General features: G+C 44.3%; 1 protein-coding gene across 2 annotated transcripts in view; it reads right to left on the bottom strand.

The window, feature by feature from the left end:
* Positions 1-385: 385 nt before the first annotated feature.
* Positions 386-11347, bottom strand: part of LOC137347884 (aquaporin-2-like) — a 164030-nt gene continuing 153068 nt past the window's right edge. Inside the window, exon 4 of one of the 2 annotated variants that reach the window (XM_068012922.1) lies at positions 386-997. In XM_068012922.1, coding sequence (XP_067869023.1) covers positions 848-997 — 150 coding nt within the window. In that variant the 3' untranslated portion in view covers positions 386-847. Of the gene's footprint in view, positions 998-3202; positions 3391-11347 lie in introns of those variants that run through there. The other variant, XM_068012923.1, reaches the window with a different exon arrangement.

Here is an 11347-nt window from a genome sequence, read left to right as displayed (position 1 = left end):
TCTTTCTCTGCCTTTTGGTCACCCATTCCCTTTCTCCCTCAGCATTCCTAATCTGCGGTGTGACCAATTCACTAAACATGCTATCCACGACCTCCTCAGCATCGCGGATTATGATAGATTTAGATGAAGAAAGATGGCAGGAGGCTCGAGTGGAGCATAAACACCAAAGGGCCTGTTTCTGTGCCGTATATCCCTGTGAAATTCTTGGAGTATGGGCTGTGCTGTTGCTTGGTGTGACGTTGCTAACCTGTGAGAATGACACTGGATCTTTTCTCCTGTGCTTCATTCACTGAGATATTGGATCAGTGTGCAACCAAACGTGTTTGCTTGGTTATTTTAGTCACTGGTGAACTGACTGCTCTGATCAAATCCTGGTTGAATGTTAAGATTATTGACACAACTGGACTCCTGTGATCTCGAGTTTATTTCATTACATGTTACAGTGAAGTATCAGAATGTTATCACAGTGTATCTCTGCCTTTCTGCATTTGCTAAACACAGTAACAGAAACATCATTTACTCAAATACAATTTAAATAGAAGTGCATTACATAGACAATCAAACACCTGATTTTTATTTACAAACATGACTGATTTTAACAACATAATAACATCAAAAAGGTGTTAAGGTGTATATATGGCACTGCTATCATGCAGTGTATTTCCAGGCACACAATAGGGCTGGAGCCTAGCAGCTGCACTGACAATCTTTGTCTTAAAACCAGAAAATGCTGGAAATCGTCAGCAAGACAGGCAGCCTCTGTGGAGAGAAAAACAAAGTGTGTGGGAATAACAGGGTCTCAGTGACCTGAGACATTATCTCTGTTTTTCTCGAACAATCTTTGTGTTTAGGGCTGTGGCTCTGCATTGATTTCAACCTTGTGATCATTCTTCAAGGAGTTCAGACAGTCTCTGCACCTAATCCTCTTTGGCATCAACAGTAAGTTGGACACAATTGCAGCCAAGACTCCTCCGAGCATGGGCCCCACCCAGAAAATCTGCAATGATACAACAATATAATTTAAGTTCCAAAGATGCAGCCCGTGCTCTGAGCCAGTACATGAAAAAACATAAAATGAAACATCCCAAGGTGAGGAATGTTCTGTGTACAGAGCTGCAGATGTTGAATTGTTCAGTAAAAGGTCCGTCTCAATGAGGTGATTTTAAACTGGTTCACCCCTTAGGATACTGAAGAAATCGGGGCACAGAGTCCCCAGTTTTAGCCGAATGAAAACTAAGTGGGGAGACAATTAAAATAAGGAGGGGGGCAGTTACCCCAATGAATCCCACTTCCTCCGAGCATGACCCCATATTAACCTGACCTTTTAGCAGGTGAGGAGGACACCTGCAGGAAGGAAGTGGAGTGTGACTTTAAAAAGCAGATCGAGTCCAAGGAGGACATCAGGGGCAGCATTGGTTCCCCTTCAAGGACAGAGTCAGACAGTGTCGGCCCCCGAGGAGGTCACACCTGGAGTTGGATCCTGGGCCAAAAGAGGCTCAGAGTTAAGTTTGACATTTATTTTTCAGGTTTTCTGTCGGGCTGGAGAGGCCGGAGAGGCTGGAGAGGCCAGGGAGCTGGAGAGGCTGGAGAGGCCAGAGAGCTGGAGAGACTGGAGAGGCCAGAGAGGCTGGAGAGAGGCCAGAGAGGCCAGGGAGCTGGAGAGACTGGAGAGGCTGGAGAGGCCAGGGAGCTGGAGAGACTGGAGAGGCTGGAGAGGCCAGGGAGCTGGAGAGACTGGAGAGGCTGGAGGGGCTGGAGAGGCTGGAGAGGCCAGGGAGCTGGAGAGGCTGGAGGGGGCTAGAGAGGCCAGGGAGCCGGAGAGACTGGAGAGGCTGGAGGGGGCTGGAGAGGCCAGGGAGCCGGAGAGACTGGAGAGGCTGGAGGGGGCTGGAGAGGCCAGGGAGCTGGAGAGACTGGAGGGGGCTGGAGGGAGCTGGAGAGACTGGAGAGAACTGGAGAGGCCAGGGAGCTGGAGAGACTGGAGGGCTCGGCTCCTCCAGGCCTCACCTTGGGCCTGCTGCTACCTGCACTACTCAACCAACCCCATCATGGCCCTGAGACTGACCATTCCACTGCTTGTTTGTGCTTGATCAGTCAGTTGGTCTGTCGAGTCTGTCTGTCGAGTCTGTCTGGTCTGCCTGTCTGTCACCTCCCAGGATTCCAGGTTTTATATCCATTGAAGTCGATTGAGTAATATTGAGTAATATAGTGCAGGTGGGGGTTAAACCTCCGTTCCACTCCATCCCATGGGGTTCACGCCTGGCAATTTTGGTTAAAATTGCCCCATCAGTCAATGAGCCACATGCCCCGAAACTACAGTCACCCATTGGGAGAGCTGCCTGTGAGCCCTGACCAGCGATGGCCAGTCTCTCCAATCACCCAGCTGAGGGCCAAGAAGCAATTATCAGTCTGTGCTGCCTCACCCTGAATACAGCACCAGATTCATTTCCATTTCACTATGTGAAAGTAAATTCAAAATTGGAGACCAGAGTTATACTTTTTCCAACATCAAGGCCTGGTTTGCTATTATGTTGATCAGGAAAAATGCAGAAGTTTGTTTGAGGTGCTGATCATATTGTTGGTCCAGTGACGGACACTGGGTATTTGATAATCTCCTGTACCTACCCATTGACGACTGCTCACAGAGGGATTTGTTGCATCCAAAATGGCTGAGCCATCAAACAGACAAAACACGTTGCTATTGGAGACAGTGGTGCAACTATGAGACATTGGTGGTTTTGCATCAAAAACAGGAACCAATCCAACACACACAGCCTTTTGCTTCTTACTGCTTCTAACCACACAAAGAAGCTGGGTCGGGTTTACACAAGATCACCCCCAACATCATGGTGGGAGATTTACAGTAGTTAGATTACCTGGGTTGAAATAACAAAGAACAAAGAAAGGTACAGCACAGGAACAGGCCATGCCTGTTAATAAATTCCTCTAAGTGGTCCTCATTCAGTTGAAATCAGATGATACCGTAGCACAAAATAATTCTGTATCAAATCGGTCACCCATTATATACACCCACCCATTAAAGACCCACCAGTTACACCCCCGCCATTTATACATTTGCCTGTTATATACATCTGCCTGTTATACACCCGCTCTTTATACACTCGCCCCTTTCAGGCCACCCCTGTTACTCACTGTTGTATTATTGTTTTCTTCAGCAATAAGGTACCAAACAGTCTTGAACTAAGTGGTGATTAAAAAGTGGGTTCTTTATTATTAAGTAACAGGTTTACAAGAGAGCTCTATAATACACATGTGACTTGATAACTAACACAACTCCAACTGAACTATCAGGTGTTGTTTGAAGTCACTTCCTGTGCTGATGTGTGAAGTACTCTGACTGTTAAAGTGATATCACAACATCAACCTTTCCTAAAATGGAAATACACAAAAGATAAACTATGTGCATGATGAAAGAGAACAGTTTTGAACAATATTTACATTGTAGTGTTTTGAAATTGCAATTGCATTGTGCATTGTGTATTCTAGATTGGAAGTTAAATAAACATAATAAAATGGTTATAAATAGAATGAACAAACAGGAAACCACCGACTGACTACTGGTATTTGAGCTTTTACTTGGTAGATAGACTTAAATGTTTGAGAAAAATAAAAATCAGCAGAAAAAAGAAAATAAGTAAGAAAATACCCACCAGATACTCCCCTCCTGTGCTGTTTGAAGCTCCGAAGTCTCACCCAGCCAAACACCTACCTGCTTCCCTATGATGTCACACTTCAATTTTTCTTTCCAATCGCGTGCTATGCTGTTGGAGATGTGGAAAGGTCTCTGTCGCTGTGTCTCTGCCGGTGCTTCCCGCACTCTTTTTAAACCCCTCTGTCCTGATGTGTCTGTCGCTGTGCCTCTGCCATGCTTCCCGTGCTCTTTCTAAAATTCTACCTCCTGACGTGCTTTCCGGCTGTATCCTGCAGGAACTTCTTGTATTGTGTCAGGCAATCCTTTGACAATGAGTTGCCATAGCTCCGTTAAAACTGAGTCTTTGGTAGCTTCTTCCTGTAGTCCCTCATGCTTCCTTTGTCCGAACGGCATCAAATCTATCTGGTATAAACCTTCCAGTTCTATGTCGACTCCATCAACCTGGAATGTCTTCACACTTTCTGGAATTGGGTAGTCTGCTAAGGGTGGTCAGAGGTCACCGTAGGATTCTCAGGCTTATATCTGACCTTGCAGTCATATCCTTGCACTTTTATTAATAGCCACTGTAGTCAAGGTGGCACACAGGTGATCCGTCTTGACTATGAAATGCTTGCCAAAAAGATAAGTGTGAAACTTGGTGATTCCGAATACCAGAGCTAATGTTTGCCTTCCTATGTTGGAATAACTTGCCTGTGTGGTCGAGAAGCTCTTTGATCCAAAAGCAATTGGATGACCCTCTTGCAGCAAACATGCTCCCAAACCTTTCAGCAAAGCATCCACTTCGAGAATGGTATCCTTATTCATGTCATAATACGGTAAACACGTCTCACCAACAGTGATTGCTTCAGTAAGTCAAATACATGCCGATGGTCTTTGTGCCACAGATAAGGTCTATCCTTTTTAAAAGAATCCCCATAGAGATGAGGACTTCTCTGAAAAGTTTGAGATGTAGGGAGCTAGAAAATTAAATAGACCAAAACATCTCCGTAAGTCTTCCTTGGCTTGTGGACTTGGCATGAACTGCATATCCTCTACCTTGCTGGGAACCAGTCTTATGCCTGCATCTGTGAAAATTGAGCTGAAAAAGTTGATGTGATTCATGTCAATGGCACACTTCTTGCTGCTGAATACAAGGTCTTCCTTTCTGGCAGTTTGCATTAGGATGTGCAGTTTCTTGTCATGCTCCTCCTTTGTGCTGCTCATCACTGCTATATCGTCAGCAACACAGACACACCCTGGAACATTCTCCATGATATGATCCATTCATTGTCGAAATAAATCCCGGCTTACTGATAAACCAAAGGGTAGGTGCAAAAGTCAATATCGCCCAAATGGAGTCCTGAAAGTCATTAACTCCTGTGAACTTTCAGAGAGATAGACCGACCAGTATCCATGCTTTGCATCAAGCTTAGAAAAGAATCTAGCTCTTCCAAACTTTGGATTCAGTTCTTCCTAGGTGGGGATTTTATGAGGACTTTTTTTTAATGCCCGGTTCAGCTTTCTAGCGTCAAGGTACCCTGATGTTGCCGTCTTTTTTTAATCACCGCTGCTATGGTGCTGCACCAATCCATGTACAGCTGAAGGCGCATAATAATTCCTTGCTTCTCCATACTATCCAGCTCGGCTTTGGGTTTGTCCTTGATATGGACGCAACATTTCTTTGGTGGATCTATCGAAGGAATGGCGTCATCCCACACGTGTAGAGTGGCTACTCCTTTGAAACTTCCCATTGTATCAAAATGATCCGGGTAGACTAATCTTGGATGGATTCAGTAGGATCAGATGTATTTTGGACGTCAGTCCTTGGCGCACTGCTGATTTCATGGATTATCACAATTAGAAGCTCACTACATGCTGGTAGCCCTGCAACTGCTGGACCATTCGTATCGACAATGTAGAATGTTTTCTGTGACCACAAAGAGTTTCCATACCTACATTCCAACTTTAGTGCTCCCATGCATTTGATTGGGGTACTGTTGTAGGCAGTAAGCCTTGTATTTGTAGGTTGTACCATGGCTTCCCATCTTGCCAGGTACATGTTCTTCAGTATTCTCAGTGGCAAAAATTTGCACTTGCCCCTGTTTCGATCTTGAGTCATAATTTGTGCTGACCAGTTTTCTCTGGGCAAATGATGTTAATGATGGTGATTGCTTGCTGCTGAGTAACTGAGTCCATCTGGTGGGCAATTGTTACTGTGTGAAAAGCTTGCTAACCATCAGAGCTCCCTTTGTTACTCACATACTTGTCTATCTCATGGACATGTCTGTGTTTGGATTGGCCTCTTACAAATGCATCTTGGTTTCTATCACAAGGTGGTGTCGTTTCTTGTAAGGTCTGGCCTAATACTAGACCTCCTGCACTAGATGTCGGTCTCTGACCCTTTATGTCGCTCTCAGAAGCTTTATGTTGGTCTCTTAAACTTTAGATTGGTCTCACCCATTATGTTGGTCTTTGACCCATGATTTTGTTCTCTGAACTTAGATATTGATCTCTGCTTTATTATGTTGTTATTTGACTTTTTGCATTAGTCTCTGCCCCTAGGTGTTGATCCCTGTCCCTTTTTTGTTGATCTCCATCTCTTGATATTAGTTTCCGATCCTTGATCTTTGTCGCTGACCCTTGGTGTCAGTCTCTCTCCCTTGATGTTAGTCTCTGAACTCTTACATTAGTCTCTGCCCTTTGAAGTTGCTCTCTACCTCTAGATATTGCATTCTGACTGTGCATGTTGGTTTCTAATCCTTGATGTAGGTTTCTGATCCCATATCCTGAGGGGGAAAGGTAGGACAAACAAAGCCAGAGCTCTCTGGATGACAAAAGAGATAGAGAGTAAGATGAAGCAGAAAAAGGGTGCTCTTGCCAGATGTCAGGTTGATAATACAATGGAGAACCAGGTTGAATATAAAGTTCAGCGGGGAAGTGAAAATAGAAATAAGAGAAACAAAGAGAGAGTACGTGAAGAGACTGGCAGCTAATATGAAAGGGAATCCAAAAGTCTCCTACAGGCATGTAAATAGTATAACAGTGGTAAAAGGAGGAGCAGATGCATGGGAACACCACCACCCGCAAGGTCCAATTCAAGCTACACACCATTCTGACTTGGAACTATTGCTTCACTGTCGCTGTATCGAAGTCCTGGAACTCCCCTCCTAACAGTACCTACACCCCAAGGACTGCAACAGTTCAAGAAGGCAGCTCACTACCACCTTATCAAGGGCAATTAGGGATGGGCAATAAATGCTGGCCTAGCCAGTGCCGCCTGCATCCCCCGAACGAATATAAAAAATTTGAGCCAATTAGGGACCTAAAAGTGGATTTACCCATGGAGGCAGATGCATGGTACTAAATGAATACTTTACATCTGTCTTTACCAAGAAAGAAGATGCTGCCAAAGTCATAGTGAAAGAGGAGGAAGTTGCGACACTGGATGGGCTAAAAATTGATGAAGAGGAGGTAGTAGAAAGGCTGTCTGTACTTAAAGTTGATAAGTCATCAGGACCACATCAGATGTGGGATACTGAGGGAAGTAAGGGTGGAAATTGCAGAGGCACTGGCCATAATCTTCCAATCCTCCTTAGATAGTGGTCTGGTGCCAGAGGACTGGAGAATTTCAAATATGACACCCTTGCTCAAAAAAGCAACTACAGGCCTGTCAGTTTAAATTCAGTGGTGGGAAAGCTTTCAGAAATGATAATCTGGGACAAAACTGACTGTCACTTTGACAAATGTGTATTAATTAAGGATTTGTTAAGGCCAAATTGTGTTCAACTAACTTGATTGAGTTTTTTAATGAGGTAACAGAGAGGGCTGATGAGGGTAATGTGGTTGATGTGGTGTATGTGGACTTCCAAAAGGCGTTTGATAAAGTGTGACATAACAGGCTTGTCAACAAAGTTGAAGCCCATGGAATAAAAGGGACAGTAGCAACATGGATAGGAAATTGACTGAGTGACAGGGAACAGAAAGTAATTGTGAACGATTGTTTTGCAGACTGGAGGAATGTATACAGTGGAGTATAATGTGGGAAAGTGTGAAATTGACCATTTTGGCAAGAAGAATAAAAAAGAAGCATATTATCTAAATGGTGAGAGATTGCAGAGCTCTGAGATGCAGAGGGATCTGGGTGTCCTCGTGCATGAATTGAAAAAGGTTAGTATGCAGGTACAGCAAGTAATTAGGAAAGCTAATAGAATGTTATCATTTATTGCAAGGGGAATTGAAAACTAATGTAGAGAGGTTATACAGGGCATTGGTGAGACCACATCTGGAGTACTGTGTACAGTATTGATCTCCTTATTTAAGGAAGGGATTAAATACATTGGAAGCAGTTCAGAGAACGTTTACTGGACAAATGGGCAGGTTGTCTTATAAGGAAGGTTGGACAGGCTAGGCTTGTATTTGCTGGACTTTAGAAGAGTAAGAGGCGACTTGATTGAAACATATAAGATCCTGAGGAGTCATGATAGAGTGGATGTGGAAAGGATGTTTCCCCTTGTGGGAGAATCTAGAACTAGAGGTCATTGTTTAAAAATAAGGGGTCACCCATTTAAGACAGAGCTGAGGAGAATTTTTCCTCTGAGGGTCGTGAGCCTTTGGAATTCTCTTCCTCAAAAGGTGTTAGAAGCAAAGCCTTTGAACATTTTTAAGGCAGAGGTAGATAGATTCTTGATAAGCAAGGGGGTGGGAGGTTATCAGGGGTAGGTGGGAGAGTGGAGTTGAGGTTACAATCAGAGCAGCCATGATCTTGTTGAATGGTGGAACAGGCTCAAGTAGCCCAGTGACCTACTCCTGCTTCTAATTCGTATGTTCATATGTTCAACAGGACATCAGGCTGGTGGAATGGGCAGACACATGACAGATGAAATTTAATGCAGAGTAGTGTGAAATGATATATTTTAGTAGGAAGATCGAGGAGAGGTAATATTTTTTTTTATTCATTCATGGCATGTGGGCGTCACTGGCCAGGCCAGCATTTATTGCCCATCTCTAAGCCACTCAGTTGTACCTAACTGCTACAAAGTCAATATAAAATAAAGGATACAATACTAAAGTATAGGAGCAGAGGGATCTGGGGGTATATGTGTACAGATTGATGAAGGTGGCATGGCAGGGTGAGAAAGCGGTTAATGAGACATATAGGATCCTGGACTTTGTAAATAGAGGCATAGAGTACAAAAACAAAGAAATTATGATGAACCTTTATAAAATACTGGCTCGGTCGCAACTTGGGTATTGTGTCCAATTCTGGGCACTGCACTTTAGGAAGGATGTGAAGCCATTAGAGAGGGTGCAGAAAAGATTTATGAGAATGATTCCAGGGATGAGAGATGTTGGTTACGTGAATAGGTTGGAGAGGCTGGTACTGTTCTCCTTGGAGAAGGGAAGATTAAGAGGAGGTTTGATAGAAGTGTTCAAAATCATGAAGGGTCTGGACAGTGTAGATAGGGAAAAAGTGTTCCCATTGGTGGAAGTGTCGTGAACCAGAGGACACCGATTTAAGGTGAATGGCAAAAGAACCAAAGGCGATATTGGAAAGTTTTATCGACACAGTGAGTGGTTAGGATCTGAAGTGCGTGGCCTGAGAGTGTGATGGAGGCAGATTCAATCCTGGATTTCAAAAGGGAATTGGATAATTACTCGAAAAGGAAATATTTACAGGGCTATGAAGAAAAGGCTGAGGAGTGGAACTAACTGAGTTGTTCTTACAGAGAACCAGCATGGACCCGATGGGCTGAATTGCCTTCTGTGCTGTAACCATTCTATGGTTCTATATGTTGATCTGTGTCACCCTTTACCTCTGAGCTTAAATATAAGTTTCTGCCCCTTTATGTTGGTCTCTGACCCTTAATGTGGATCCATGACATTTTATTTTGTCCTCTGCTCCTAGATATTGGTCCCTGTACTTTAGTGTTGATTTCTGACTTGTCTTTCACCTCTTGTGTTGGTCTCTGTCCTGATATGTTTGTCTCTGATCCTAGATGTTCCTCCTTGACCATAGATGTTGGTTTCTGATCCTTGATATTTGTATTGGATCCTATATATTGATCGGTGTCACACTTTATGTTTGTCTCTGACTGTTGATATTAGTTTCTGTCCCTAGATATTGGTTTCTGAACCTTCATGTTCATCTTTGAGACCGAATGTTGCTCCCTGTTTCTTTATCTTGGTCTCTGATTCATTATGTTGGTCCTTGACACTAGATGTTGATCTCTCAATCTTGATATTGGTTTCTGATCCTCGATGTTGATCTACCACTGTTTAATTTGGTTTCCACCTCTTGATGTTGGACTTTGACATTCTGTTCTACTCTCTGAATGTTTATGTTGGTCTCTGGTCCTTATTGTTGCTGTTTCATCCTCTGATACATATTGGTTTCTGGCACTAAATGTTAGACTCTGTCCCTTGATGTTGGTCTGTGACCCTTGATGTTGGTTTCCATCCACTCATGTTGGTTTCTGACAGTAGAACTTTCTCTCTGCCCCTTGATGTTAGTTTCAGCCTCTACATGTTGTGTTTGATCTTTACATCAGTCTCTCACTCTTGATGTATGCTTGATGTTGGATCCTGCCTGTAGATGTTGGTCTTTGATCATAAATTATAAATACCGTGGCTACAAGAGCAGGTCAGAGGCTAGGAATCCTGCAGGGAGTAACTCACCTCCTCACTCCCGAAAGCCTGTCTACCATCTACAAGGCACAAGTCAGGAGTGTGATGGAACCCTCCCCACTTTCCTGGATGGGTGCAGCTCCAACAACACTCAAAAACTCGACACCATCCAGGACAAAGCAGCCTGCTTGATTGGCACCCCATCCACAAACATTCGCTCCCTCCACCACCGACACACACTGGCAGCAGTGTGTACCATCTACAAGACACACTGCAGCAACTCACCAAACCAACACTTCTCAAAATTAACAGCAGGTATTTTTACAGCTCCCATATACAGTGAGCAGCATCACTCTCTCTGTAATGTTAATGATTGGAAACAACTGGATAAAGAGATGCCAATGTCATGAACAAAGGGCCAATCGCCAGTGATCAGAACCCCCAAATCCCAGTGATCAGAACCTCTAAAACCCCAGTGATCAGAACCCCCAAAGCCCAGTGATAACAACCCTTAAACCCTCAGTGATCAGATCCCCAAACCCAAGTGATCAGATACCCTCAAACCCCAGTGATTAGAAACCCCCAAACCCCCAGTGATCAGAAACCCCCAAACCCCAGTGCTCAGAAACCACCAAACCCCCAGTGATCAGAAACCCTCAAACACCCAGTGATCAGAAAACCCCAAACCACCAGTGATCAGAAACCCCCAAACCCCCAGTGATCAGAAACCCTCAAACCTCAGTGATCAGAAACCCCCAAACCCCAGTGATCAGTAACCCCCAAACCACCGGTGTCAGAAACCCCCAAACCCCCAGTGATCAGAAACCCCCAACCCTCAGTGATCAGAAACCCTCCAACCCCAGTGATCAGAAACACTCAAACGCCAGTGATCAGAAACCCCGAAACCTCAGTGATCAGAAACCCTCCAAACCCAGTGATCAGAAACCCCCAAACCTCAGTGATCAGAAACCCCCAAACCTCAGTGATCAGAAACCCCCAAACCCCCAGTGATCAGAAACCCTCAAACCCCCAGTGATCAGAAACCCCCAAACCCCCAGTGATCAGAAACCC

The sequence above is a fragment of the Heterodontus francisci genome, chromosome 33 (genome assembly GCF_036365525.1).
Source record: "Heterodontus francisci isolate sHetFra1 chromosome 33, sHetFra1.hap1, whole genome shotgun sequence".
Taxonomy (NCBI): Eukaryota; Metazoa; Chordata; class Chondrichthyes; order Heterodontiformes; family Heterodontidae; genus Heterodontus; species Heterodontus francisci.
Note: the sequence above shows the minus strand (reverse complement) of the source record. Positions and strands in the feature narration are given on the sequence as shown.